Source organism: Fomitopsis serialis, assembly GCF_022376445.1.
Source record: "Fomitopsis serialis strain Sig1Antser10 chromosome Unknown B0H18scaffold_10, whole genome shotgun sequence".
Taxonomy (NCBI): Eukaryota; Fungi; Basidiomycota; class Agaricomycetes; order Polyporales; family Fomitopsidaceae; genus Fomitopsis; species Fomitopsis serialis.
In genome coordinates, this window is record NW_025954970.1 from 526,733 (window position 1) to 553,620 (window position 26,888).

Genomic DNA, 26,888 nt, shown 5'->3' on the forward strand with positions numbered 1-26,888 from the left:
GCCCTGTCTTCCTAAAGCCTATTCTGGTCTGTAGAGCCAGCCGTCTACTACGCATGCCCAGATAACGCATGGGCTCAGTCGGAGGCCCTGCTTAAATTGCCTCGGCCTGCGGCCTTGTGGTATACCCACCTGGGACGAACTGTGCTCTCCTTGTCGGTTTCATCTGGACGTTGACGATGCGTCTGGTTGTTCTCACTCCGTCTGGGAACCTGCGCTCGGATCCTTTTCATCTATTCTCTTGGTCACCCAGTCGTCGGCCGACGAGAACTGGATCTTGGCAACTGAAGGATTCGAGGACGGCTACGCTGCCATGACATTCCCGCTGGACACTGGCAGGTGGTCGGTCCGTATTCGCGAATCTTGGGCGTTCGGCGATTTTCTTTGACTCACCAAACGAAGGCGCTGTGAGTGTTTAGGGGTCTAGGTTGTTATTGAATGCTCTCTGTCTACTATGCTAGGCATCTGCCGCTCCCATTAATCGCCGTGCTGTGCTGTGCTGACACCGAGCTGCGCGTGTGAGTCAATCGCGAGCTGCGGGCCGCGTAGGCTCCGGGCGTAAGTTTGCCTCGAGGAGATCTTCTTCACTGTCTTATAATATTGTCGTCGATCGCTCCCACTCGAACGACACACAGCAAGTAAGGCTTGGCTATTACAGTATTCCCCAGGTCTTCTCCGTGCCCTCGAGCGTCTCGACCGAAGCGCCGTATGGCATCCTCCCTGCCATCATCTGATGTCACTCATGCTGCAGCCCAACGTGATCCCCGAATCAAAACATTGCTTTCCCCGCTCGCCTTGAACCCGTCGTAATACGTCTGCGCTGTGCAAGTATCTCTTTCTATGCTGGGAATCCGGACTTGCGGGACCCGCGTGGACGGGATGCTCTCGAGGCCGGACAAGACAAGGGTGCAAATATGTTGGATCTACCACTCTCACCGCCTCCGAATATAGACCACAGGCTTCCATCACGCTCATTTCACCAGAATTCTTCCGGCACTTGCGGTCCTCGGAATCACCGCAGGACGCGGTCATGGGGTTCCCGAACGTGCTACCGCTCACCTCTATAAAGCCTCGCTCCGCGTCCACTCTCCCAACATCGCACCGAGCCAGCGACCGGTCGCAAAATGTGGTCCCTCGCTGCCAGAGCGCTGCTCGCGGCGTGCCTGCCCGTGCTCGCGCGTGCGGATGTCTACAGTCTCGCCGACCTTTCGTGGACGCTGCACAACGAGAATGGCTCGATCGTCGTCCCCGCGAAGGTGCCCTCGCAGGCGCATCTCGACCTTCTAGCCGCTGGCGTCATCGAGGAGCCGCTTCTAGGGCAGAACGGTGCGCTTCTTCTCCGCTTGTCTCCGTCCAGTGTACGGTACTGAGTGCGCGGTGTAGAGTTCTATCAGCGGTGGATCGTGAACGAGACCTGGACGTATACGGCTGACCTCACGCCGTTCACGCAGGCGGTTCCCCAGAGCCCGCTCCAAAAGACCCTCCTTGTCTTTTATGGCTTGGACACGGTTGCGAACATCGTATGTTCTTTCGACACTCCACTTCTCTGTATTGGCTAAATTGGTTTGATACAGACTGTCGCTGGACATCCCGTCGCATGGGTGGACAACCAGTTCAGACAGTATGTCTACGATGTGACAGACCTGATCAACTCACCATCAGAGGCCGACAACAATGTCACCGTAGTGTTCGAATCGGCGTATCTCTACGGCCTCAACGTCACCTCTATTACTTACGAAAACCCGCTGACGCCTGACGTAAGTATGTTCTCCAGTCACTCGAGCTACAAGTCTGAACCATGTACAGTTCGAGTACTCTGGCTTCCGGCAATATCTCCGCAAGACCCAATCTGACTTCGGATGGGACTGGGTAAGCAGAGGTTGGTTCATCTCTGCCTATATGCGTCTGACCCGCTGCAGGGCCCGGCATTCGTTCCCGCGGGAATCTTCCGCCCCGCGTACCTCGTCACCCTGACCGAAGTGCCCACCTTCGAGACCTCCACAGGCACACCCGCCGACTACCACTGCTCGCGTCCCAAGGCGGCGCGCTCTCATAGACCAGACGTCCGTCGAGGTCTCCAAGGCGGACAAGTCGCATATAGCACGCCAAACCAAGCCGCCGACTGGGTCGTCAACGTCACGCTCGGCGTGCGCTCCGTCCTGCCGTCGTTCAACCCCTCCATCACGATCACATCCCGGAGCTCGGCCTCAGCAGCGGGCCGCTCACCGTGCAGACCATCCCGGCGAGCACGGACGAGCCCACGTTCGTCACCGCGAGCATGACCGTGCCAGAGGGCGTCCCCGCGCGGTGGTGGCCCGCGGACCTCGGCGCCCCGACGCTGTACAACGTCACGGTCACCCTCGCGCTCGGCGACATCCTTGGTACCACGATTGACGCCGCGTCGTTCACGGTGCGCTCGGGCTTCCGCACGATCGAGCTGCTCCAGACGCCGTATAGCGAGGAGGACATGCGAACAGGGGGATCACGCCGGGTGATCAGTGGCATTTCGCGGTCAACGGACAGGAGTTCTACACGAAGGGGACGAACATCATCCCGTTCGACCCGTTCTATCCGAGGATCTCGACGGAGAAGGTGAGATGGGTGCTCGAGAGCGCGGTGCTCAGTGGTCAGAACATGGTCAGTAGCTTCGTCTTCGACTGCATTCACCGCGTTGACGTGTCCTGTGGGTAACTAGCTGCGCGTATGGGGTGGCGGTATCTACCAACCATCCGACGCACTCACGGGCGGGTACGACTTCTACTCACTCTGCGACGAGCTCGGCATCCTCGCGTGGTCCGAGATGATCTTCAGCGACGCGACGTACCCGCTGAACGACTTCCTGCTGGAGTCGATCGCGCCCGAGGTGCGCGAGAACGTCCGCCGCATCAACAAGCACCCCAGCAACGTGCAGTGGGCAGGCGGAAACGAGATCGAGAACATCGTGATCGGGATCAACCAGACGTACGCGAACGGGACGCATTATCTCGACGAGGTACGTGATGTCGGGGTTACGGTGTGTCGCGGTGCTGATGCGTGTGCAGTATGTGTACCTGTTCCAAGACTTCTTGTACGACCTCACGTACGAGGTGCAGCAGTCGGTTCCGTACACCGACTGTTCGACGACGAATGGTATCCTAAGCTTGGATCCTCTGGTTCAAAGGTTTGATAACAAGACACCTGGGTACATCTATGGGAACACTGGTAAGCTGGACATGCGATTCCACGCGATGCGCTTCACTGATTAATTGTAGAGCGGTACAACTACGACGCCTCGCAGGCATTCAACTACAGCACATACCCTGTGTCGAGGTAGGCTGCACCATCCTCTCAAGAGGATACGAGCTGACGTGCTGGGACAGGTTTGTCAACGAGTTCGGGTGAGTGTCGACGCATCCACTATTCAGGCACGGTCTCTGAAGATTGGGTGTCAGCTTCCACTCGATGCCGTCCTTCTACAGCTGGGAAGAGGCGCTGACCTCGCCCGAGGATTTCTACTTCAACTCTTCCACTGTCGTTGCTCGTGACCACCACCCGCCCGCAGGGAGCCTCGCATGGCCGAACCCCAACGCCCCCCAAGGTCAAGGCCAGATGACGATGGGTGTCGAGTACTGGCTTCCCACGCCCAACACGACGGACACGAACCAGACCTTCGCGCAATGGTGCTACTCCACGCAGATCTTCCAGTCCATGAACATGATCTCCGAAATCGCGTGGTACCGGCGCGGCGCGGGGCTCGGCGAGAACAACCTCGGCGCGCTCGTCTGGCAGCTGAACGACATCTGGCAGGCGCCGTCGTGGGCCGCGATCGAGTACAGCGGCCGGTGGAAGGTGCTCAACTACGGCATGGCCAGCATATACACGCCCGTCGTCGTCTATCCGTTCTGGACGCCGGACAACGAGACGCTCGACATCATGGTGACGAACGATCGGCCGTATGCGGTGAACGGGACGGCGCGGCTGACGTGGTACGATTGGGCGGGGAACGATCTGTGGCCGATGGTGCATGAGTTCGAGGTACCGTCGCTGAACAACACGGTGGTGATGAGCATGCAGGGCTTCGAGGCGATCCTGCCGGAGGGTGCGACGCCGACGAGCGCCTGGATGCTGTTGAATGTTTCGACGACGCTGGCGGATGGCCGAACGGTGTTCATGGAGTCTTACGTGAGTGTGTCGTAGCTGTTTCGGCGCGCTCATCGTTCTTATATCTCCGCAGTACACTCCTGCGTCGCTCGCGGACGCTGAGCTCGTCGACCCACAGGTGTCATTACTCCCGGGGCGAACTACACGTTCACTCTGTCCGCTCAGAGTGGTGTTGCTCCATATGCGTGGGTGGACCATCCTTCGGGGACTGTTGGTACTTCATCGACACCACAACCGGAGCGCCGTCCAACGGGTTCTACCTTGTGCCAGGGATTGACCGCACGGTGAGTGTCCTTCCGTGACCTGTTAAGATCGTTCTGACACCCATGGTAGTTCAATTTGTGCAGAATGCTGCACTGTCGACAGTTACGGACCCGGATCCAGAAGATTTCGTGGTGAGTCGGTATGGAACAATACGCACATTTAATGAAAGGTCCGCGTACGACGAGACATGCCTGTACGTCGTGAAGCCTGGAAAATTCATGTACCTTCTCTTCGCATGTTTCTGTAGCACCGTGCTGGCATCGCAAACTTCGCTGCCGCATTACCTCGAGTGTACCTCGCGCTCGGACCTTCATGCAAGCGCCTACCAACGGTCGCGGGCGCCGGACGTTTTCCCCGCTTGCTTGTTCGACAACGGGTGTCAGCCTCTGCGCGAGGCAATGCACATACCACCGTCTGGCGCATGTGTGGACTCATTCACAGGAAATCGGTATGAGCGGTGCGCCCGCTAGCAAGTGGTCAGGCTCGATATACAATGTGAAATACAACATAATTCGGCACTCGCCGAAAGACTACGAGGCCTTTGTTGTCGATATGTCATTCACTGACGTGACACTACCAACCGACGAAGCACATATCACACGCTGCGATCGGTCTACAGAACAGCGTCTCCCGATTACCGACAGCTCGACCATTGTCTCATCCAGCCGGCTATCCCAGTCGAGGTCGTTCTCCGTGTCTGTGGATTCCGGTGCGGAGCCATCCAGCCTTTATATGGAAGCGACCCTGCAAGGGTGCCCAGCAAGCGTGTATTGAACCGGGGATCAGATAGTTGCGATGACTCCGAGGAAGGCATGCCACTGGAATATACGTTTGTTTCATGTAGGTTGAGGTAGAAGTACGATAGCAGGATGGTCTGCAGTCTGTGGGAGGTGTCCACACTGGAACAATCGAGTTGAAGGAAATGACATACGAGTAGACGATAGGTGCCAGGATCCCGGTGTTGACTGACTGAAAAACAGGTGCCGTTAATATTGGGGAGGGGGGCATATTGACAATACGTACAGTGACCGCGCTCCACACGACGTTGAGTACTATAAGAACGAGACTCGCCCTAACGCAGAGCCAGGTCAACATCGTTAGAGCATCATCCGTACTCTTGAACTCACACAAAATACACACTACCTGATGAAACGCACGTATTTCAGTTGCGATGTCAACTCATCGAGGGAGTTACTCACCGTCTCTAATTAGGATCGTCGTGAATGGAGTGTCAAGCCAAGAATATTGACGAAGGCTCCTAATGGCAGCCGCTCGCAATGCATGACGCCAGATCGCCCCGATCAGGAGTACCTCGGGCACGATGGCAGTTGCCTGCCCGGCGATGAATACTGGATCAAGTAGATCGAACCAGAGCGATAATGAGTCAAGCCATGACGCCAAATGAAGAGAGACTGCCGCACATGTACTGTAAGACCATAAAATGATCAGAGCCGGGATGTGTAGAGTCACTAGGACGCATCACATACCTCAGAAACTTTTCGTTGCCTTTGGTCGTTATGACGCAGCCGATAGGCTGTGGCACATTAACGGGAACTGATACAACGACCTCATACTAGCGGTAATTGCATGAGAACATTATTCAAACAGCAGCGATACATGAAGGACGTACGATTTCGATTGCAACAACCACGAGAGACCACAAAAACGTTGCCCATCCAAGCCACACAGAACGATAGCCGATGGCGTAAGCACGCAGCGCGGTAAAGGCTGGAATACACAGGGAGTGAACCCTCTGGTGAGTCGTAGGAATATGTGAAGCTCTCCGTAGGCTACGCACCACCATAGACGACGTGGAACAGCATGGCGCAACTGACTCGCCAGACGTACACGATCCAAAGTCTGCATAGTGTACGTAGCGCATGTGAGCATAGACCAAAGACATTCGCAGATTACGCTGCCGCACCTCTAGAGCAGTATCAGTACTTATAAGTTGGGTGTATGATGACAATCACTGTGTGGCGTACTTCGCAGGTCTTGATCGTCGTGTAAGACACCTCAAAAGCCAGGAACATCGCCACGGATATATGCATCACCAGATAGAGACCGGTCGCCACTGACATCTTCCTGCGACTCCACACCAGGTCCACCTCCCGCCAGAGTGTGAGACAGCGGTCATAAGCGTAAATCGCTTTATATGAGGGCAACGACGACGTCAATATACGCCATGACGCTGAATGGTTACGTACCGCACGCCGAGATCAAGGCACAGTTCGATATAAAGCTGTCGCTCGTGAGCTTGTTGATGGTTCAACAAGACGCAGTGCGACTCACCCGGCCTTGAGGACAACATCCGCGTCTGCAAGCGCACCGGTAGGCATAGCTTGGATGTGGCGCGCGCGCGTTGGAGCGAACAGCAGATATATACCTGTATCTCGGGGCTTATCCAGCCATCTGTGCTTCTAGCACCTGAAAGTAGGGAAGGACGGTGGAGGGAGTTAAGGTGGTACGAGCGCGCGCGTATGTCGTGCAGTTGTACCACCCGATCGCGCTTACATACCTCCGGATGGTGGAGTCTCAGCATCACGGCGCTGAACGCTGAGGTGATTCCTGGTGACTCCGAACACTTCGTGGTAGAGCGCTACGGTGAAGAAGAAGCCATTGGTTGTACACCGATGTACAGATAACTCACCGGCCTCCGTGTATCTCTCACACCATGGTGACGAGCTTTCGTGGTACATCTGCACCTAAGCACCTGTAAAGGAGCGCTATGCTCGCTCGTAGCGCAGCTGTATGCGCCCACTAGGCTGCGAAGTCCGAGCCGCTGTTGCAGCTACCAGCCTATCGTCTCCGACTCATCAGCTGCCGATCCTCCGGGATGAACAGAGTTTGAATTGCTTACCGCTATCTTCAGACACTTCCTGCGATCTACGCAGTGGTCCGCTAGGACGATGCATACCGTAACTCGCGTCTACACGGAAAGATCCCTCGGGCTCAGGGCACGGCGAGGCTGATAGGGCCGGGAGATCATGTCATTTGGCCTCGATTCCGCGGACGCGGAAGAGAGAAGCGCTGAGTTGGTGTTCAGAGACGCACGAGCGTCGCAGACTCCGGCAGAGCCGGAGCCTGAGGACAACCTCGTGTTGACAGACCAAGGGTGCGCGGCGGCCTAGTACGGATTAGCATCACCGTTGCCGACCAGAATGGCTCTCCGACAACGCGTCGGGCCCGGGGCGTTCAAGCTGGTATGTACTCAGAACAGATGTCATTCCTGCGGGTGGTGGATCACGTGGTCGGTTCTAACGACTCGGATGACGGCCATTTCTGTGAGGACATGCAAATGGAAATGTGAGTTTAATTCTGTGCTCCGAGCGCGGTTCAGAGAATACTAGCAAGGCAGAACAATAAATAATACAACACGCGAAACAGACCCAATCTCCGGGACCCTTTCACAGAAATGACCTCAGCCTGAGGGATGTGATTCGTGGTCTACGGCGCTGCTCCGCGAGACCATTGATACCTCGCTCTCAGCTTCTCGGTGTTCCCGCTGTTCCTCGTCCGCATCGAGGTCGTCTTCTACATCCGAGTCTCCGGGCGCCAAGATCCTCTGATCGTCATATACGGAGGACTGCGCAAGTGTTCCTACAATACGCGCAAAGCGGAGATCAGGTTGCTGTGACGCGTCGGAGAGCATGCCGCCCCGATTGGCGCTTGCTTCGTGTAAGTTGAGGTAGAAGTGCGACAGCAATACTGTCTGCAACCTGCGTGATTATGTTAACCATGATAAACGTGACCCGAATGGGCACAGCGTACGTGTGGCTAATGGGTGGCATGAAGCCGGCAAAATAAAGCTAACAGAGTTCAAGTTGTATAAGTACGATGTTCTGTTGTTTGACATGCAGGGACACTGGAACCAACAGCTTTGGTGAGGCTGAGAACCATCATTGTTACCGAAAGGACGAGGATCATACTGAGGCGGCAAGTCATGATGAGCTTCCTTCAATCGTGATGAGTCTGTGCCTATGGACTCACATGAAATAAAGTGTGCCTGGAGTAGAAGCAGTCACTGTGACTGTGGGATGTACGAGTCCGCGGATAAACAGAATCCGGACGCAGGATGCATCTAGAATCTGGACAGCTCCTGGCCAGAATCCGCAGTGCAGCCCGTTCGCACAGTCTACATAGCACGTCAATGTCCATGATACAGCATGGAGAGATGGCGACCCCACAGGCGTATTTAGTGTTTGAGGTTGTATGATTAGAACATGAGGCGAACCTGCCACACGACCACAGGGCGAGTCTGCGTGCACCATCAAGACATGCATTGTCAACAAGAACGTTGCCACTCATCTGAGGAAGTCAATCGTTCCGAAAACCGGATCTTCCACAATCCCCGTGACAAAATGGTCGCAAGCGGTCTGCTGGTCACTGTCGAGAGGGGAGGTCGAGGCTCAATAGAAAAGATGATCCACCGATGCCTGTGCAGGCGTGGAAGGCGGGGACCAGGCGGGGAGGGGCAGACGGGCACGCGCAGAAGCGAGGGGCAGCGGATTGATTCCGATTGAACCGCTGCGCTGGCATGCGTTCTCGCCGGTGTCGTCCACGCTGGTCTGCTTGGTCGTACGTGGGCTGCGATGGGAAACAGTTGAGATTCACTGAGGTAGCGTAGGTATAAGTTTCGCAGGCTGTGCTTACAGTTACCTAAGGAAGCAACCGCGGGTTGAGTTGAGCTGGAGTACCGTCGTACCGAGCGCTTATTCCCTTTTCGGGAAGCTTTGTGGCCCGATGCGCGGTCTACGCCGCGCCGGTAGTCTCGGAGTCTACGCCAGCTCTACTCTACGCCGCTAGCCACTGCATTCATCTTCAGCAGCTCGATTATCAGTATTGGAACCATTTCACGGAACATCAAGACTCTGCGAGCATCACTGGTGAATAACCAGCGTGCACAGTCAATCGGCGGCCACAGTAGGGAAGGATATGGGAAAGATGTACCACACAGCACTAGTCCGTCCGATCGCAACCCGGAATGCGTGAGTCCGAGCGATATGCTATGATATGTGCTGTCTCGAGTGCAGCTGCCAAGTCCTCGCGCGACGATGATGAGATCCCGGAATCTGGGTGGTCCGACTCGTGGCTTCAGACACCAAGACACGGCGTGTGTCCCAGGGGGATGTCTCCCGAGTCTCAGACTCTCCTTGTGGCTGGTGAAGATGACCGGGAGCATCTCACAGACCTGAGTGACACACGTAGATACCTGGGGATACATCAACAATGAAATCAAGATCGTTTCGCGTTCCAATTGTACAAGTCTCTTTGGCTTCATCTTCGCACCATCGATACCCACCCACCTCGCCGAAGGGACTCCGTAGAACACTCCGTCGAGCGTTACGCCGGTAGCAATGGCATATCACCCTAGTACGTCTTGTTGGAGTACGAGACGTGTAGAATGTCTGCCTTCTCGATGAATCCGTACAAGCTTCCCAGTGCCGCCTTGTTCTCAGGGATTGCGACCAATGACTGATGAGCCTGGGGGTATGGATCAGCCCCGGAATATCACAGTAAGAGCGGAAACGGGGAAGGAAATAAGGTGAGTTCGGGAGCGTCAAGGGTGGCAACCAGTCAACAAACAGAGAGGTTCGCACTGGCAGTAGGAGTAGAAGATTCAGTGACTCTGAGGGTAACACACACCTCGACTGAGTCCCAGCCGACGAGCAGAAGCACGACGGGGTTGGCTCCGGCGTCCGTTGTGATGGAGTACGTCGCACCGTGCACGGTAGGGGCCTGCGTGAGCTTGCCAAGAGCACCTTCCTGGACAGCCTTGAACGCGGCTAGGTCGGCATCCGCCTTGAGAGTGATGATGGCCTGGATCAGACGGGCGATCTTTATCAGCTTGCGAACAACGAAGTGAGAATACGAAGACGCACCACTTCGGTGACAGGTGCGGCGGTGACGGCATGCGGGAAGGAGGGGAAGGTGAAGTAGCGGCGCGTGTACGTCGAGTCGGGGGCGGAGACCGACTTGATGTCGTCGACGAAGTTGCCGTACTCAGCCTCGGGCCACTTGAAGTCCTTCTGCTCGAACCCGTTCTCGAAGTCTGGTCAAGCGCATACAGCAAATGAGCGATCATCAGTCGCATGGAGTAAATACGGGACGGGGTTTGCTTACAGAGAGTCCAGTAGAGCCTTTGGGGGTGTTCGACGCTGAGGCCGTACGACTGGCGCTTGAGCCCGCCCTTGGCCGCACCCTCGCGGAGCTTCTCCAAGACCGCGTTCTCCTTATCGATGCCCTCCTTGAGGTCGACAACGGCTACCTCGACAATCGTGGTCATTTCTGTTGCTGTGCAAGTTAAGACGGTGAGGAGTGTTCTCGCGATCGGGAGACGAGGTTGGGAGGCACTTTGCATGCATGTCTCAGTTTATATGTCCGTGTCCCGGAGTTTACGGTGCTGACTGATGGAAGAATGAATATTCATTAGCCCGGTGTGTCCAATGTGTGCTAGGGGGAAGCGGTGTTCATCATGATAAGAATGTTGTACTGAACTGGCCGCCGAGCACGGCATATGATGCCATACCGCTGAGTCTACAGAAAAGGGCAGTGAGCGACATTCGCATGTGTTTACCGTCCATGATTGCGAGTCGGTGGAAATGCTAACCTGGACTGAGCGGTAACGAGCGGAGGAGGAGACTGGGAAGAGAGCCTTCTCCTCGCAATCGATCGGAAGGGACAAATGGCCGCGCGGAACGCACACCGCGAGTGTGGCGCCGCCGTGGGACCGGCCCGGGTCTCGCAATTGCCTCCCGCTGGTCCACTCTCGAACGGACCCTACTTACCTAAGTTCTTCTGGCACTAAGTACGCCGTACAGTGATTGCATGCAAACTGTATGTGCTGCACCACGTTTATCGGCAACTAGGTACGTACGTATAACCTCAATAAGAGACTATGAGTGCACTCGGAGGCTTTGGTCAAGAGACATCATGACCGAGTGACTCCTCCTCTCTGAATCAGCCACAGAGCGGCCAATCCAGATGGTGAGTAGCATGATGCGCGCCACGACGCGATCTCGTCTAGTATCTAGTACTGCATGTACACTGTAGGATTCCTGCCTTGTTAAACTGATGCGATAACCAACTCCCCTGCGAGCTTACGCTCATCCGGGCGTCGCCAACTTCGCGCCCTGCAAATGAGTAAATCTCAGCTCCCACTGGCACAGAATAACGCATGTTACACCCGTCTAGGCCTCTTCGAGTACGAGACATGGACGAGGTCGCCCTTCTCGATGAACGCATACAAGGTTCCCAAAAGCGCCTGGCTCTCGGGGGCTGCGGCTATGGCTTGATGAGCCTTCAGGGCACTAGTCAGTCGGACATCATGGTACAAGGAAAAGGGGGGGCAATGTCGATGGAGAGTAGCGGGGAGAGCGAGAGATCCCTCTCAATGGAGGGAGATGAAATGTTGATGGCACAGGGCGGCAGAGTGGAAAGAGTGGAGATGCGCAACGGCGAGAAGACGCACCTCGGCCGAGTCCCATCCAACGAACAAAACCACGATAGGGTTGGCTCCGGCCTCTGTTGTGATGGCGTACGCTGCGCCATGTACGACGGGCGCCTCCTTGAGCTTGCTGATGGCGCCATCTTGGAAAGCCTTGAAGGCGGCCAGGTCGGCATCCTCCTTGAGAGTGAGGATCACCTGAGTAGGACCGAGCACCGTTGGTCAGCTTGCAAACGATGGGGGAAGTATACGCACAGTTTCGGTGACAGGTGCAGCGGTGACCGCAGGCGAGAATGAGGGGAAGGTGAGGAAGTGGCGCGTAACGTCAGAGGCGGCGATCTTCTTCAGTTCGTTGTCGAAGTCGCCATATTCGTCTGTTGGCCAGCTGAAGTCCTTCAGCTCGAAGCCGTCCTCGAAGTCTAGATAACGCAGCGATGCACCACATTCAATGAGGGTGTGGTGATATGAGGAGTGGAAGCACATACAGAGAACCCAGTAGAGCCTCTGGGGGTGTTCGACGCTGAAGCCGTACGACTGGCCTTGAGTCCGCCCTTGGCCGCGCCCTCGCGGAGCTTTCTGAAGGCTGTATTCTCCTTATCGGTGCCCTCCTTGAGGTCGACGACAATCAGCTCGACAACGACGGTCATGTCTATCGCTTCGTGGGGTAGGGATACGAGATGTGTCCTTCAAAGACAAGGGTGGGAGACACATCGTATCCACATCCCAGCTTATATGTCCGTGCGTGGCGCCGACTGATGAAAGGGAATTCGCCCGAGAGGTGTACATTGGTCAAGGTGCGCGCTATGAGAATGTTTAAGATTCATGTCGCACGATGAGAAAGCTCTAATGACATACCGAGCGCGGTCCTGACCGTAGTAGACGACATACTTACGACTCTGCCATGCGAGAGGAAAATCATCGCAATATCCTCTCGACTCGTTTACAAAATCCCATCTGCCCGCAGATCTTAGACAAGGCCGGGCGAAAGTGCACCGAGCTGAGCGGCAACTTTAACTTTGACGACCGGAGGACGAGAAAACCAAGCAGCAACCCGGCGCGGCGCTACGGGCGTCTGTCACGGCGTTGCGCGACCACGTGACACACGCGAGCCACGACGGTTCGACTTGGGCTGGTCCAGATCCGGACGACAACGACTCGCAACTGCGACCACCTCCCTCTCCGCGACACACCCCTGCCGCACTCTACGGCCTCGCAAGCTCTTTCGCCATGGCCTCACCACTCGACCTGTATGAATCCATCGACATCATCGGGACGGGGTCCTTCGGTATAATCAGGAAAGTCAGGCGGAAAGCTGACGGCCAGGTCAGCGCTCTGCAAGCCTCTTCGTGTTTGGCCAGATGACTCACCACAGCCACGCACCAGGTATTTGCCCGAAAGAACTCAACTTCGAGCGCATGACCGAGCGAGACCGCAAGCAAATTGTCGCGGAAGTGTGCGTCGTCGTTCGCGGCCGTTCTGATGACGACTGTCCGCTGCTGACGCTGACGCTGACACCGGCCCCTCCAGCAACATTCTGAAAGACCTCAACCACGAACACATCGTACGCTATCACGACCGTCATGTTGACCGGGACGCCGGCATTCTGTACATTCTTATGGAGTACTGTGGTGGCGGCGACCTTTCTGCCGTCATCAAGCAAGCCCAGCGCCAGAACCGACCCATCCCCGAGGACACAATTTGGAACTACTTTATGCAGATTCTGCTGGCGCTGAACCATTGTCATCACCCAAACGGGCACGGCCGTGCGGGTAGTAGCGGCGGGGCGGACGACGGTCGGGAGCGTAGGCCACAGATTTTGCATCGAGATTTGAAGCCAGACAATGGTGCGTGGCTATGTTATGTCGGGATTTATGGCCTGTGAATAACGACATGTGTGGGCTTCAGTATTTCTCGACGAGAACAACCTCGTCAAGCTTGGCGACTTCGGACTCTCCAAGGCAATGGCCCAGGCGAGCTTCGCAAACACTTACGTCGGCGTACGCAGCTCTGATATCTTGAATGCACCTGTGCTGAGACCTATCATAGACGCCATATTACATGTCTCCCGAGCTGATGCAAGAAAAGGCGTACGACTCGAAGTCGGATATCTGGTCGCTGGGGTGCCTCATCTACGAGCTCTGTGCGCTAAAGCCGCCGTTCCATGAAGCGAAAACGCATGCGGAGCTTAGCATACTCATCAGGTGCGTTCATGCGATCTCTAAGCGTGTATGGCCCTTAACAGGAGATGCGCAGGACTGGTCGCATTCCCCCATTACCCAAGGGATACACCCCAGCTCTCGCGGGCGTCATCAAAGCCATGCTGAATCTGAATGTGAGTATATGCGTTTAGCGCATGCGACAATGAGCACGCATACTGAGATGACGTAGCCCGCGATGCGCCCATCCGCACAACAGCTCCTCAACCACGAGCGGATCGAGCTCGCCTTCAAGGTCGGCGAGACTCAGAGGCTGTAAGCCCACTCACCCCTGCTCCCTGTCGCCTCATTCACATGACCACGCTCACAGCCTCAACCAAGTGAAGTCGCATCGAAGCGCGGTGATCGCCAAGGAACGCGACCTCGCTGCGCGCGAAAGCGCTGTCGCTCAACGCGAAAACAGCCTCCAAACCCTCCTCTCCCAGAAAGAAACTGAGATTGCCGCCCTGCGCAACTCCCTCAACACCGCTCAATCGTCCCTCTCATCCATCCAAGCCGCCTTCGAGACCACCCTCGCCGAACGCGTGCGCCACCGCGAACAAGAGCTCCGTGCGCTAGTCGCAGCGCAGGAGGCAGAGGTTGCGGCGCGGATGGCGCGCCGTGAGGAAGAGATTATGGCCGCGGTGCGCGCGCGCGAAGAGGAGATCGCACGGATGTGGGCGGAGTGGGAGGCGAAGACGCGCGAGGCGATGGGTGCGGCGGTCGAGCAGCGCATGGAGTGGGTCCGCGCGCAGGCGGGCGAGGTCGAGGGGGAGCGCACGCGCCTCGAGGAGGTCAAGCACGAGTTGGAGAGGAGGATGGCGGAGGTGGAGCGCGCGGAGAGGGAGAGGGAGAGGAGGGGCGCGAGGGCGGGTATGGGGAAGACGCCGTTGGAGGAGGTGAAGAACTTGCTCGCGCCGCTGGCGCGCATTGCGGATACTCCAGTGCGCCCGGTTGCTAGTCTTACAAGGGCGTCGTCGGTGTTCGAGACGCCCCGGCCTCCAGCCCTGATGAAGACCACACCGTCGTTCCCTGAGGACATTGCGCCGCCCAGTGCGATGAAGGGTGTCATCCTCACTGCCACCGGCGAGCCCGTTGCGACACCCTCCCCCGCAGAGCTTGCGAAGCTCTTTGTCAACACACCGAAGGTCGGGCTGAACTTTGCCAGGATATTCGACTTTGACTCGGAAGATGAAGAGGATGAGGAAGACGAAGAGGGTGAAGAGGAGGACGAGGAACCCGCACCAGGCGAGGATGGATATGAGACCGATACGCGTCCGTCTTCGCGCCGGAGTAGCTCGAGCGCTGGCAAGGACGATGAGGACGACCGAACTCCCCAGCCCTCACCCACAGTGGCCGTGCGCCCGACACGCCTTCGCCGCCCATCATTATCCGAGCGTCGTCTCAGCGGCCTTCTCTCGAGGGACCCGCCTCCCGCGCGTCGTCAGCGGCCCCCTCAGGATCGACACGCAGCAAGTCGCGTCCGAGGCCACCTTCATCCGGGTCTGCTGCTCCCCGTCCAGCGGGCAGGACGTCCGCGCCGGGTGCAGCACCCTCGAATACAGTAGCGAGCCAGCCCGCTCCTGACTACGACCTCTCAGACGAGGAGAACCTGCCCTCGCCATTCCTCAAGAAGTGCGACCGCCAGGCACTTACACGGACCGCGACACAGACACAGATCACCACGAGCAACAGCACAGGCACGGTCGCGACGCGTGCCCCGCGGAAGAGCGCGACGTCGTCTCTGAGGGCGTTCACGATGGTGAACGCCGCGATGAAAGGTATGGGGCCGGCAGAAAAAGAGAGGGAGAAGGTGCGCCCGAGGATGGCTACGCGGACGGCGAGCTTGGGCGTCCTTGGTGGTGCGGGTGCTGCAAACGCGGGTGTACGGCCGAGCATCGCGAAGGCGATGAAGGCCAGCGAGGATGCGAAGAAGGCGTTGTCGCGGCCTTAGCTGCCGTGGGGGTACTGCATCCAGCGGACGTCCCGTTTATTTCTTATGTCTCTTCATGAATTATTGTCACGCCTGATGATGTTTCCATATCCTGCACAATCTGTACATTGCACATCCGACATGGAAGCCCTGCATATATAATCTATTCACGACCTTGAACCTGTCTCAGTGCCTGCACTGTCTGCTGAGGTACCGCAAATGATGGAACAGTTGTTTGACTTTGGCTCGTCGACAAATATGGGCGCTTGAGCGTTGTTCGACTTCTTGGCCTTTACACCACCGCTCGGACGCGTCCTGTCTGCTCTGCTTTCTTCGATTGCGAACGACTCTTCGTACATGGTGCCGCATATATCATATTCCAACCTAGCCGAAACTGCTCGAGCAGGAAAGGATACTGGTCAAGACGTGTCAATGTCTGTGTCCCAGTATACGAGCTGGCGTGGATGATGCAAGCCTATTTGAGATCGCTAGAAGTACTAACTTTGTCTCTGACTCTGTCTGCCAACGCCTCTATCTCGGCTGGACCGGTCCTACAGCATCCTCCCACTACAACGCCGCTCCACACGCTGCCGTCCTCAACCGCTGTCTTCACGAACTCCCAGTACCTCAGTGCCCACCCGTCGCCCTTGCCGTTGGTCGTCGGATCCAGACACGACGGACGACTCGTACGTATCGCCGCCATTCGGATAGACCACAAGCCAGGCCGTCTGCTTGGGACGCCGAGGAGGAGAAACTGCAAGTCGCGTTGGTGAACTCGATGAGGAGCGGGGCAAGATGGTCGAGCGAAGTACAGTTGATGCCTATTCCCCATGGCCTCGGTGTTCCCTGGAATGTCCCTGCGCCATCTTCATCAAGGAGTGCATGTACCACCTCCCGAGGCGAGACCCTATCCCCTCCCGGTCTCCGCTCTTCCGGACACCGGCCATCTGGCCAGACCGTGCTCACCCACCACCGCTTTGTTTCCGTCCCTCGTCCTGCCAACTCCCGTTGCAACTTGCCCACTGCTCTCCTGATCGCTTTGATTTCCCTGCTCAGCGGCACCGTCTCGAAAGCCACCAGGTCTATCATCTCCCACGTCTCTGCGTCGTCTGCGAAGACCTGCAGCCTGCCGAAGTGGAACTCTGCTAGCTTTTCTATCGACTCTGCTGCGAGCCTCTGGCCTTCCACAGTGTCAGGAAACGCGTTCATGTTCCTGTCTTCCGAGTCTGTGGTGTAACCCTTGGGACCGTACGGCGGTGGATAAAGCCCGTCGAATTCTTGCGCGGGACTCAGTGTCGCACCGAAGGGGCCCATGGAAAGTGCGATCTTGACTGCTCTCTTTTCCCGGTCTGCAGCTTGTCCCCCTTCCCAGAATCGTCTTCGCGCTTCGTGTGCAAGCTTGACCGACTTGCGCATGATCCTGACGGCGTCCTCTCGGCTGTGACCCGCTGCGGCGAACGTCTCAAACGCACATTGATATCTGCACACCAAGGACGCATCCATGTTCCGTCAGATCAGGTGCCGGCGAGCTGGAGAGGCAAGGCCGGCGACGCACGTAGAGGTAAGGATGACGTCCGTGCCCGCGCGCAGGAAGGCGAGGTGCGCCTGGATAATCACCTCGGGGTCTTGGTCGACCGGCTTTGCGGACCAGAGAGGGGAGGATATGTCCCGCTGGAATAGGTCCTCCAGCGTTGTCCCCTGAAGAGCGCTTCAACTTTGGCTCTATGTTCTAGGCGAACGCGACGTTGAGCTTACCAGCCCGCCATCCAACACCAGTATTCGCTGACTACGTTCGATCGCGTTCATTCCTCCTGAAGTGCTTTGCCAAGTGATGAGTATACGTAGAGCATGGATGCAAGGTACGTGCACCTACTTACAGTGTCCCCTATCCTGCGCTGACGCGCCTTCTTGAGTCAATTGCATCAGGACTCACGTGATACGTGTCACTTTGCCAACTTCACTGGCAGGTTCGCACCATTGACCGCCATCCTGCACAACGGCTCTGGGCAGAACATAACGTTCTTCCTGATACCTAGCACGCGAAGGGCAAGTAATTGAGAACCCATGTCCTCTGGCCGGAAGTCTGCAATCGTACATCGGTGAGTCCGGCGATTTAAGTGACAGCGCCGACATGTCCAACAATCAACGGGAGCTGAGGCATGCATAGCGTCGACCGTGACAGAATGCTATGCGACGATCTTCACAATTCAACGTTCATACGTTCACCTTCCGTCTGACGTAACTCTATACGTTCTCCTTCCGCCACCACCTCGAACAATCCGCTACCTCTTGGCACCTCTTGATGGGCCGCAGCGTGTCGCCCAACGTCTGCCGTGTTTAATGAGCCATCGCATTGGCTATGGCTCGTTGAATCACCTACACGCGAAGGGCGCACTTCCGTCCCTTGCCCAGTGGGCAGTGCGAACAGGCTTCTGGCAGAAGTGCGTGGTTTATCGCCCTATCTATTGGCGCTACGCCCAAAGCCAGTAGCATACTCTTGGCGAGTGGCGGTTTCCCAGCGGTCGCTGGCTCCTACCGCACAACAATGACCATGGATGTAGGCTTACTGCTAGGTCTGCTTCGCTGCCAGCATGTGGTAGCGGAATACACACGCTGAATCATCTCGGCGTAAGATCCATCATAACGTACTCTTTAGTCGTTAAGGTTCACGTTCGCTGTGAAGGTAAATTGATGATGATACCTGATGATACGTTCACGTTCGGGGATTTGTACGGGCTTTGATACTAATACGTCCTGAGCTAACCATGTTAGGCCGCCTCAAGGTGCGCCCAGCTGCATGGAGTCAGTTTACTCCATGTACATAATACAGCTGCTCACGGGTTGCTGATCGGAGCCTAGATGGGATAAAAGACTGCATCTGCGAAGCTCGACGCGAGATCGCGTACGCATCCCCAAGTCATGTCTGACGATGCCACCGCCGCAATTATCTTCATAGTCAACAGCCAGTGCGTGTTCAATCCCACCCGATGTTCCAATCATCGAAACTGCGCCGTTCCTGACATTCGGGTGACGCAGATACGTTCAGAACTGTTGCAATATTGCTGCGTTTGGTGTGTACCCTCTATACCCGTCGCCTGTCGCGCCTTTTGCCCCCACAGACAGCGTACTGATGCGTGCGCCTTGTGCCTTCACAGCGATTTACCTTTTTGACCATGCCATCACGCTCGGGGATCAGATTGACCACCTATGGCGCCGACGCTTTTCTGGGGTGACGGCGCTGTTCATCGCGCTTCACCTCTCGACCATTGCGGTGTACGTGCTGTACATCGTATTGGTGCCCTTCAACATTGGTTGCCACGTACGTCGCATCCAAGGCTATAGCTTGTATGCTGACTAATTCTTCGATAGTCGTACGTCTTGTTCTGCGTTGAAGACATGAGGCACTGATCATGTTTGTTCTCTTCAAAGTGATTGGATAGCAGACATTCTTTATGGGATCGCTGGGCTGATCCAATGCCTTGTTGTTGGAGGTATGATACGGGGTTTCTTGCAGAACATGCCCAACTGACGGTGGTACAGCCATCGGTGCTCTGCGTATCTATGCCATCAACGGAGGGGACTGGCGGTTGCCTACGCTTATTTTCTTTCTATCGTCCATGACTCTGGTCAGCACTGTTGTACGTCTACCAGAACCGCACTTTGATTGCGACACCATTCTTGTGCTGATTCTGCCGGCAGTACTACTGCGTGTCTCTTACGACAGAGTCTCTGCTGCCGTACATCAATGCCTGCGTCATCTACCCGACTAATCTGGGGACATACATCAAGTAAGACCTCTCCTTCAGGTCTAAAATAAACTCCATACTCACAGTATGCGTACTGCCCAGACGTGCGTATACCTTCGTATCATTACCGTCGTATCTCAAATAACACTGGGATCGTTCTCGCATAACTGTACATCAGTGTCCATCGTCTCTTCCGCATGTTTCATCGTAGCCGAGGCCCTCGTCGTGCTCAGCACGTGGAGGCATACCTACGGCATGAAGAAGCTCGCAAGGCAAGTCGATCAAGAGGTCTCGCTGACATACCTCCTCCTTAGAGACGGTGAGTACCGATCCTATGAGGGGCTACCCTGCATTTGACCATTGATCGGCCCCATCCGTCAGGTGCGATATACTTCGTGTGAGTGGATGGTCCTCGGCGTGGCTGTTTGTCGGAGTGTACTGAGTATTCATGGTGGCTGTCAGTATGGTGCTCTTGTTGGAGGTGTTCGCTACTATTGGCCAATATGTATCGGTGCGCCAGTCACCCGATCCGGTCTGCCACGCCACTGAGCTCATCCCCCGTCCAGGTCCTCGCAGGCGTCCCTGGGTTCACATTCGCGTACGTTGCAGTATTTTTCGTGCACGTCCCTTCACTGAAAGCTATCCCGATGCATTGACAATGGGCATTGCAGGCTCGAGACGGTCGTCCTCTCACGATTCATTCTCAATCTTCGACGTGCTGCTCTTCGGCTAACGATTGAAAACGGACCCGGGAGAGGATCGACTTCGTCATCCGCTTCTGACCCTCTTGTCTCCATCTCAGAGCTCCAGTTCAACTCGCGCATTCTCGGCAGCCTCGGTGGTTCCTTGGCGTTCGGCTCGAGCGATGATGACAAGACAGGCAGCGCGGATGAATCGCTGGATGTGGAGGAGGATGAAGAGATTACGATGGATGCAATCACGCAAGAAGAGCGGTGTATATCCGTCTCATGAGTTGGAGTTGTGCACCTTCCAGTGTGACAGTATGTACGATCAGACTACGGTACGCCGGCTCACGAAAATCATGACTAGCTCTGGCAGAGATCATATTATGGCGAGCGTGATGACTTCTGCATTCCTGTCCCTGGCATCGAATCAGAGCCATCGGGCCAATTCGCTCATTCTCACCGCCTTCAGACTTGGATGTCCCTTGGCACTGGCCTCGAACAACGACACTGCTTGAAATGCACGGGGAGATCCAATCCGGATATTTATGGATGTCGCCGTGAGTAGCTGTCTTCCGGTGGTTTGTAGACTTAACAGAGATGGGCAGTGTGTGTAAACTCGGAAATGCAGGTTGCATAGTTGAAGTTTACTAATGCTGCGCACCGAGATCACGTCCCAGGCTGCAGTTCTAACTGTGTATACTAACAGGCATTGTGATCATACAGCTAATTCGGAAATGCTTGTCCGCGCGCGTTTCGCGCGTCAAGGAATCAGAAGATTCCGAAAAAAATGGCAGAAAGTCGAGTAAATCGAAAAAAGGCCGTACGTGCACCGTCGCACCTGTAGAGTGACGTATGTACATGTCCTGACCTTGTATACGAGTTCCTGTATATCGAGCAGGTAGTATTTCGACTGTGTGATGAGTGGTACACGATGTCCGACGTGGTCGCCGTCACTCGGACGCACACCTAAATCGTCGTGCGATCGTAGGAAGCACTATCGCTCATTGCACCCCCACAGGAAGATTCTAAGTGTACTATGAGAATGCAAGTTGCGCATAGCCGACGGCGGCCCAAGGTTCGGTCCGGCGGTCCTATTTTAGCACGGATACCTGTCGTCGAGCCCAAGTGCCGCGATCCAAATCTGGGCTGTGACCTCGTCGAACAAGTAGTTGTATTGTAAAAATCGCATAACAATGCACGCAGCGGACGGCGTGTAGCACATCAGAGATCGATGAAGAGATCGCTGCGGATGAAACCGCGCTCCATGTACATTGGCAGCGCGGAATTCCAGTACCTCGCTCTCCCCTTCTCCTCCGGCGACGTGCTGTGCCAGTGCATCCGCGGCACAACGCGCGTGACAGCGAGAGCAAGGCGCATTGCGATGTCCTTCGCCACGCGCTCTGCAGACGCGCCCGTCTCCTCTCCATAGCACTCATTCGCTAGGAAAGACTCGATCCGAAGATTCGGGAGGGCACGGCGGGCTCCGATGGCCACCTCGGCATAGGAGAGGCGGATGGAGTCCAGGTGGTAGACGAATTTGCCCCAGCCGTGCGAGGGGACGGTGACGGGCTCGCGGCCGCGAGTGGTCTTCAACCACTGAGGTGAAGGAGTAAATCATATATTTAGCAGACTAATCAATACGAGACGTACCATGTGATGCTCGTCGTCGTTCCAGTCGGTTGGGGTCTTCGCTCTGTCGGCGCGATGGAGGAATTCCGGGAAACCGTCGCGGTTGTACAGAAGAACGCGACACTCGATGCGCTCACTCACTGGACCACGTTCGTAATCGGTGATAGTAGACGAGGTCGCCTGAGGGGGCCCGATGAGAGCGTGCAGAAAACCCTGCAGCAGCGGCTGGCTGTTGACGAGCTCCGCGATCTGCGATGGCAGTCATGTTCAGACATCAAGGACGGACATGCTGCATGAATTACCTTGCTAGTCTGGTATACAAATTCTTCCGCTGTTTGCGCCACCGCGCAGAAGAAGATCAGGGGACCAAGAACACTGGGGAGCCCGGTCCTGGAGACCTCGCTCTCGTCGCGGTCTTCATTATCGACCGCAGCGTCAGTATGCACGGCACTGCACTTAAGAACAGTCCTCAGGGTGTTTGTCTCGATGATGCTGTTTTCCACGCCGGCGATGGTCGATCGAAAGGACTCGTCGGGTTCGCTCTCTCGCAGGACAAAAGCCATGTAGCTGGCGATGTCATTGGTAAGGTCTTCCTCGAGTGTTGGTGCAATGAGCACAATCTTGCGCTCAGCGGACCAGAAGTCGATGCTAGTGGTTCCACACGTCAGGATGACAGATGTAGGAGTGGGAAACATGGGCTAAGTTACCGAATGCACCGCACAAAGGCAATCCAGCTCTTCGAGGCTGCATCGGGCGAGACTATCTTGTTGTTCCATGCATTAACCACAAAATTCTGCAGTATGTGGTACTGTTTCTCATCGGCGTTGTGAATATCCTGTGTGCGGTTGATGCTCAGTGCCTGCAGCGTGTTGAATGAAGAATGAGGACTTCACCTGGGTGACAAACCCAAGCCTGCAAGCATGAGTCCACCCGCGCTTCAGCTCGAGGAGGTACTGAAGAAGACGGGTTGAAAGCTTGTGATCACACTCATCGTGGGCAGATCCAGCCTGCAGTGCTCCTAGAAACTGCTGTGGTAAGTCGTCAAAGGCCGTCGCCGAAATCACCATGTCATCGAGGGGCATTTCGTCTGCGAGGATTTGGGTGTGGTGTTCTCCCTGAATGAGTAGGATCAGGCTGATGAGCAGCGAGGTGCCAGTGGGCGTTGGCCTGTCGCCTTCGTATCCGTCAACGTACATACAGCGACCGTGTGAACCTTCGGGTCTTGGCGGTGGCACCTCCGAGTCCAAGCTTGCAAAACTTATGACCATGATAGGTATTGGAATCGGCGCAAACAATACTTATTTGCACTGACAGATTCCCAAACCACGCTCGGACAGACAGTGCGGTTCCAGACCACTTGTCAAGAGAGATTTGGGTGTCGAGCAGTCGATGATAACCGTACCGCCGGCGAACAACCAGTGCTCTGTCGATTGTAGCGAGTGGCTACGTGATGCGCCCGAGGCTCGAATGTCAGATTGGGTTCTTCGTACTTAGGTCATTCATAAAGTGTCATTGTTTCTGCGAGTATGCGTCCGTCTTAGACTTCATCATCCTCCGCTTAACTTGTTACCATGAGCGCTTGAATCGCACAGGACGTCGATGCAGTTATAAATTGACGTGAGTCCTTGATGCACTGCACACCGCCGTGACGTCTCGTCCATCGCTGCATGCTGACCGACTGATAGGTGGTTCCAAGAATACTGGCTTGCGTCCGCTACAAGTGAGACATCCCTTGTTGAGGAATGTCAGCCGAGCTAAATGACACGACAGCCGTCCACCTAAGTCGAGTTTATATGGCGCCGTGGACGTCCTCCAGTGGTTTCTGTGCTTTACCTCAGGCTGCTCCTGCAAGCGATCACCCTCTGCTACTTCATCACAATGGTCCTAGGAGAAAACGCAAGTCTGGACTGCAATGTAGGTGTCTGATTGCTTCCCTTGTCGTAGAGCCTGTTTCACGACTCGCTGCATCAGAGGTACTGGCTGCTGCGCCTTGTGCACCTGTCGCATTGAGCACAGGCCAACTTGAAGTTGACTCTTGCGGCTGCTTACGGAGGCACAGTGGCCGGTGCGTTAGATAGCTCAATGACATGACCGAAAGCGAGCAACTAAACTGTGCATGTCAGTCATATCCGCTCTGCGAACCCATGCCATAAGTGGACGGGATTGGCGACTAACTGCGGTCGTCTTCTCGCTGGTGCTTGTTGAAGTCGTTTATGATATAGTGAGTAACTCCATCGTTAAGTCCAGTCACTGTGGCTCGCTCATTTTCGTGTAACAGTTTATTGCCGTTACGACGATATCCACCGAACCGCCATCCGGTTGTGCCTCTGGGCCTAGACCCTCCCCCATGATCGAGCCATACATTTTCACCGCATACATACACTGTGTATCTTGTTGCGTGTGATGTGACGGATGCTCCTGGTCTTCTCTAGGCGTTCGTATGTTTCGATACATGGCGCAGCCATACATACGTACTGATGACATCCAACAGTCTCCATCGCGGCGATGTCTGCCGCCATCGTGGCTGATACCGTCGTCTTATTGTCACCTGGCGCCGCACCTACTATTAGTATGACACGCCTAGCTCGCTCGCCGGGAGAAGATCGAGGCATCTCTAAGTGCGCTTATATTTCGAGATGGTCAGTCTATACCGCTTGCCCATTCTTGTCATGTACGCCACTTGACTTGACCGCAGGAACAATACACTTCGTGTATGCATATTTCTTCTTGTATGCTATGCCGATCCGTATCATGATCACTGATTAACTAACTTAAGGCTGCTCTTGATCATGAATTCCGTCGGCTTGGCCACGTATCTCCCGAAGGTCGGCTACAAATTCTGAGCTGCAGATCCCGACCATTCTATTGACAGTGTTTATGCGCCAGTACTTCAGCAGCATCACTTCCCTTACGGCCGCGTGCGTCACTTCACCCCGCAATGATTAATGATTAATGACAGACAACTTGCGATCGCTCGCATATCGACACTTCTAGCTTCTCGACTATCATCCTCTCGCATTTGCTCCTCAATCTGTGAAAAGCCAGCCTCTTGCCAGTGACGGAACTTCCTCGGCTCCGCCGACGAACCCATCCGACATAGATTTCGCGTCAAGACCCATGCTTTCGGTGCGACGCTTTCCAACAGTTGGGTTGACGGTGTCGACCAAGACGCAGAAGATGAGGACGACAGACTCGTGGACGCTGGAACAGGTGAACTCTCAGCAGAACTGAGGGACGAGAATGACGAAGAGCCACGCGACGCTGCACACTAGTCTCCCTGAAGCACACTACAAACACGACCTCTTTGCAAAGTCTTATGTAGTGTTGACGTATTGAAGCTGTGCTAGCGTGAGGTACAACTTGACGTGCACGAATGTATATGGGAGATGTACGCTGATGTTTGTGTTTGGTAATTCTAATTCGAAGTCTTTCAGCAAGTCTCTGAGTTGGACGTCTGGACTTGAAAGCGCTTACTAGTCTCATGCATTACGCGGGACATCACCTGGCCCGTATATATAGGTAGTTGCACAATTACTCGTCACGGTATGCACGAAGGCTCGCAGCGGTCAAAACGGCACTGCTGCCTGCTCACTATGAAACATACGGTGTAGAAATCTAGATCGACACGATTGCTATCCGCGGAATGCCTATTGCCGAGGTGAGTTACATCATGACGCGGACTCAAAACGCACCTCTGAGTCCGCCTCACATAAAGTTTCACGAAGAGCGTCGCACCGCAAGCCACTCCAAGCCTCCATAGCGAGGACAACACAACATGGCCCAGGAAACGCCAGAAATCGTCGAAGTGATGGTGCTCGATGTGAATGACGGCGTGAGCAAGGACTCCCCTGCGTTCGAGACACTCCGTCAAGGAGCAGTGAAGGGTGGGCTCGTACACCAGTCGTACGGCTTCGCAGTGAAGAACCCGAAGAAATTATACTGGCTCCCTCCGTACGTACCATCAACCCGTCAGTCACTGTGTCTCCTGATCACGGCGCTCCCGCAGACTTTGACCAAGGCTTTCAACCTAAAGACTTCCAATGGCCAGCGGAATATGGCGAGTTCTCCGAGGCAGTGAAAGAGCTCGCGACATCGGAGCCAGAGTCGCACTTCTGCCCTTCAAAGTCTTCCCCAGGGGTGCGACGTCCGCGCCGATCACTGAGATCGTACGTCTGCACTTCAACTCGCTCTATCGAAAGGCTGTCGCTCACCGGGGGACAGGCCACTGTCACGCTCAAGCCGGACGTCGACATTGATACTTTCGCAGTGTACCAGGAAACCCTGACGGATGCACTGAACAAGGAGCCGGCCTTCAGAGGAGTCGCGCGGTCGCTGGCAGACCCAGAGAAGCGCACCGTGTGGGTCTTCGTCGGTTGGGATTCAGCTGAGGTACGGCTTGGCTCGAGTTTCTGGTACCAGCTGGGATGATGACAAGGCGATCCATTGCAGGCACATGCGAGCTGGGCGAAGGCGAATGCGGGTCTACTGGAGACGTTCATACAGTCGATGGAGAGCGGAGGAATTGCGCATGTCCAATTTGTTGAACATGTACAGTAGATTTGGATTAGGACGTGACCGACACCACGTGGGTGCCGGGTTAGCAGCCACAAAACCGCCCAAAAAGGCAAGTATCAGCACTACCAGTAGTGCCACGTTTGTATCGAACACCGTTCTCATCTGCGCGCCCCTTCAGTCGACAGGATCTCTGGCTTCGGTAACAAGAGTGGAAATGTGGTTGGCGACTGCTCATTGCCAACCATGATCGATGTCTTCTGTCGTGAGCAAACCATGGCCAGTGCCAAGTGCGGACATCACTGTCGACGGTCAAGGATAGTAACTGATAAGAATCCA

At 55.6% G+C, this 26,888-nt stretch overlaps 12 protein-coding genes across 12 annotated transcripts; 6 read left to right on the top strand and 6 right to left on the bottom strand.

The window, feature by feature from the left end:
• Positions 1 to 1,121: 1,121 nt before the first annotated feature.
• Positions 1,122 to 4,425, top strand: B0H18DRAFT_1083293 (glycoside hydrolase superfamily; the record flags this gene model as incomplete). The annotated part of the gene is made up of 14 exons (XM_048031650.1): positions 1,122 to 1,323; positions 1,381 to 1,517; positions 1,572 to 1,754; positions 1,804 to 1,866; positions 1,917 to 2,028; positions 2,080 to 2,153; positions 2,198 to 2,448; positions 2,475 to 2,634; positions 2,693 to 2,989; positions 3,039 to 3,198; positions 3,249 to 3,252; positions 3,417 to 4,140; positions 4,211 to 4,255; positions 4,303 to 4,425. 14 exons carry the CDS (start codon positions 1,122 to 1,124, stop codon positions 4,423 to 4,425), a joined length of 2,535 nt encoding a protein of 844 aa, XP_047897459.1.
• Positions 4,426 to 4,844: 419 nt separating this feature from the next.
• B0H18DRAFT_986692 (uncharacterized protein) lies at positions 4,845 to 7,172 on the bottom strand. The gene is made up of 10 exons (XM_048044797.1): positions 6,731 to 7,172; positions 6,346 to 6,592; positions 6,200 to 6,261; positions 6,032 to 6,129; positions 5,889 to 5,974; positions 5,597 to 5,827; positions 5,425 to 5,473; positions 5,333 to 5,370; positions 5,178 to 5,282; positions 4,845 to 5,127 (listed from the first exon to the last, which is right to left on the bottom strand). Exons 1-10 carry the CDS (start codon positions 6,738 to 6,740, stop codon positions 4,932 to 4,934), a joined length of 1,122 nt encoding a protein of 373 aa, XP_047897460.1. The 5' UTR covers positions 6,741 to 7,172; the 3' UTR covers positions 4,845 to 4,931.
• Positions 7,173 to 7,775: 603 nt separating this feature from the next.
• B0H18DRAFT_1102356 (uncharacterized protein) lies at positions 7,776 to 9,176 on the bottom strand. The gene is made up of 6 exons (XM_048032548.1): positions 9,055 to 9,176; positions 8,589 to 8,988; positions 8,392 to 8,536; positions 8,278 to 8,329; positions 8,173 to 8,210; positions 7,776 to 8,120 (listed from the first exon to the last, which is right to left on the bottom strand). Exons 2-6 carry the CDS (start codon positions 8,707 to 8,709, stop codon positions 7,823 to 7,825), a joined length of 654 nt encoding a protein of 217 aa, XP_047897461.1. The 5' UTR covers positions 8,710 to 8,988; positions 9,055 to 9,176; the 3' UTR covers positions 7,776 to 7,822.
• A 415-nt stretch (positions 9,177 to 9,591) lies between these two features.
• B0H18DRAFT_986712 (uncharacterized protein) lies at positions 9,592 to 11,105 on the bottom strand. Its single transcript, XM_048044798.1, has 5 exons — positions 10,810 to 11,105; positions 10,525 to 10,754; positions 10,284 to 10,453; positions 10,048 to 10,221; positions 9,592 to 9,885 (listed from the first exon to the last, which is right to left on the bottom strand). Exons 2-5 carry the CDS (start codon positions 10,685 to 10,687, stop codon positions 9,772 to 9,774), a joined length of 621 nt encoding a protein of 206 aa, XP_047897462.1. The 5' UTR covers positions 10,688 to 10,754; positions 10,810 to 11,105; the 3' UTR covers positions 9,592 to 9,771.
• Positions 11,106 to 11,227: 122 nt separating this feature from the next.
• B0H18DRAFT_986715 (uncharacterized protein) lies at positions 11,228 to 12,900 on the bottom strand. The gene is made up of 5 exons (XM_048044799.1): positions 12,704 to 12,900; positions 12,381 to 12,649; positions 12,104 to 12,267; positions 11,873 to 12,046; positions 11,228 to 11,701 (listed from the first exon to the last, which is right to left on the bottom strand). Exons 2-5 carry the CDS (start codon positions 12,493 to 12,495, stop codon positions 11,582 to 11,584), a joined length of 573 nt encoding a protein of 190 aa, XP_047897463.1. The 5' UTR covers positions 12,496 to 12,649; positions 12,704 to 12,900; the 3' UTR covers positions 11,228 to 11,581.
• A 175-nt stretch (positions 12,901 to 13,075) lies between these two features.
• On the top strand, positions 13,076 to 15,630 carry B0H18DRAFT_952315 (kinase-like domain-containing protein; the record flags this gene model as incomplete). Its single annotated transcript, XM_048042089.1, has 9 exons — positions 13,076 to 13,171; positions 13,207 to 13,301; positions 13,376 to 13,692; positions 13,754 to 13,845; positions 13,895 to 14,049; positions 14,102 to 14,180; positions 14,237 to 14,319; positions 14,375 to 15,401; positions 15,517 to 15,630. The coding sequence occupies 9 exons, from the start codon at positions 13,076 to 13,078 to the stop codon at positions 15,628 to 15,630; spliced, it is 2,058 nt and encodes a 685-aa protein (XP_047897464.1).
• Positions 15,631 to 16,451: 821 nt separating this feature from the next.
• B0H18DRAFT_986726 (Homocysteine S-methyltransferase) lies at positions 16,452 to 17,910 on the bottom strand (the record flags this gene model as incomplete). Its single annotated transcript, XM_048044800.1, has 4 exons — positions 17,850 to 17,910; positions 17,732 to 17,795; positions 16,658 to 17,674; positions 16,452 to 16,622 (listed from the first exon to the last, which is right to left on the bottom strand). Exons 3-4 carry the CDS (start codon positions 17,477 to 17,479, stop codon positions 16,452 to 16,454), a joined length of 993 nt encoding a protein of 330 aa, XP_047897465.1. The 5' UTR covers positions 17,480 to 17,674; positions 17,732 to 17,795; positions 17,850 to 17,910.
• An 825-nt stretch (positions 17,911 to 18,735) lies between these two features.
• On the top strand, positions 18,736 to 19,506 carry B0H18DRAFT_32710 (uncharacterized protein). The gene is made up of 5 exons (XM_048037593.1): positions 18,736 to 18,778; positions 18,836 to 18,942; positions 19,013 to 19,047; positions 19,132 to 19,295; positions 19,406 to 19,506. Exons 2-5 carry the CDS (start codon positions 18,896 to 18,898, stop codon positions 19,406 to 19,408), a joined length of 249 nt encoding a protein of 82 aa, XP_047897466.1. The 5' UTR covers positions 18,736 to 18,778; positions 18,836 to 18,895; the 3' UTR covers positions 19,409 to 19,506.
• Positions 19,507 to 19,900: 394 nt separating this feature from the next.
• On the top strand, positions 19,901 to 20,715 carry B0H18DRAFT_986745 (uncharacterized protein). The gene is made up of 6 exons (XM_048044801.1): positions 19,901 to 20,041; positions 20,104 to 20,119; positions 20,185 to 20,233; positions 20,255 to 20,258; positions 20,293 to 20,320; positions 20,394 to 20,715. Exons 1-6 carry the CDS (start codon positions 19,978 to 19,980, stop codon positions 20,692 to 20,694), a joined length of 462 nt encoding a protein of 153 aa, XP_047897467.1. The 5' UTR covers positions 19,901 to 19,977; the 3' UTR covers positions 20,695 to 20,715.
• A 914-nt stretch (positions 20,716 to 21,629) lies between these two features.
• On the bottom strand, positions 21,630 to 23,119 carry B0H18DRAFT_1115855 (uncharacterized protein; the record flags this gene model as incomplete). Its single annotated transcript, XM_048033325.1, has 5 exons — positions 21,630 to 22,004; positions 22,059 to 22,286; positions 22,340 to 22,685; positions 22,745 to 22,872; positions 22,931 to 23,119. The coding sequence occupies 5 exons, from the start codon at positions 23,117 to 23,119 to the stop codon at positions 21,630 to 21,632; spliced, it is 1,266 nt and encodes a 421-aa protein (XP_047897468.1).
• A 1,111-nt stretch (positions 23,120 to 24,230) lies between these two features.
• B0H18DRAFT_32911 (uncharacterized protein) lies at positions 24,231 to 25,110 on the top strand. Its single transcript, XM_048037617.1, has 6 exons — positions 24,231 to 24,258; positions 24,316 to 24,471; positions 24,529 to 24,676; positions 24,814 to 24,862; positions 24,924 to 24,955; positions 25,032 to 25,110. Exons 2-6 carry the CDS (start codon positions 24,450 to 24,452, stop codon positions 25,072 to 25,074), a joined length of 294 nt encoding a protein of 97 aa, XP_047897469.1. The 5' UTR covers positions 24,231 to 24,258; positions 24,316 to 24,449; the 3' UTR covers positions 25,075 to 25,110.
• A 702-nt stretch (positions 25,111 to 25,812) lies between these two features.
• B0H18DRAFT_952319 (uncharacterized protein) lies at positions 25,813 to 26,594 on the top strand (the record flags this gene model as incomplete). The annotated part of the gene is made up of 4 exons (XM_048042090.1): positions 25,813 to 26,005; positions 26,044 to 26,203; positions 26,237 to 26,426; positions 26,487 to 26,594. 4 exons carry the CDS (start codon positions 25,813 to 25,815, stop codon positions 26,592 to 26,594), a joined length of 651 nt encoding a protein of 216 aa, XP_047897470.1.
• Between the last annotated feature and the right edge of the window lie 294 nt (positions 26,595 to 26,888).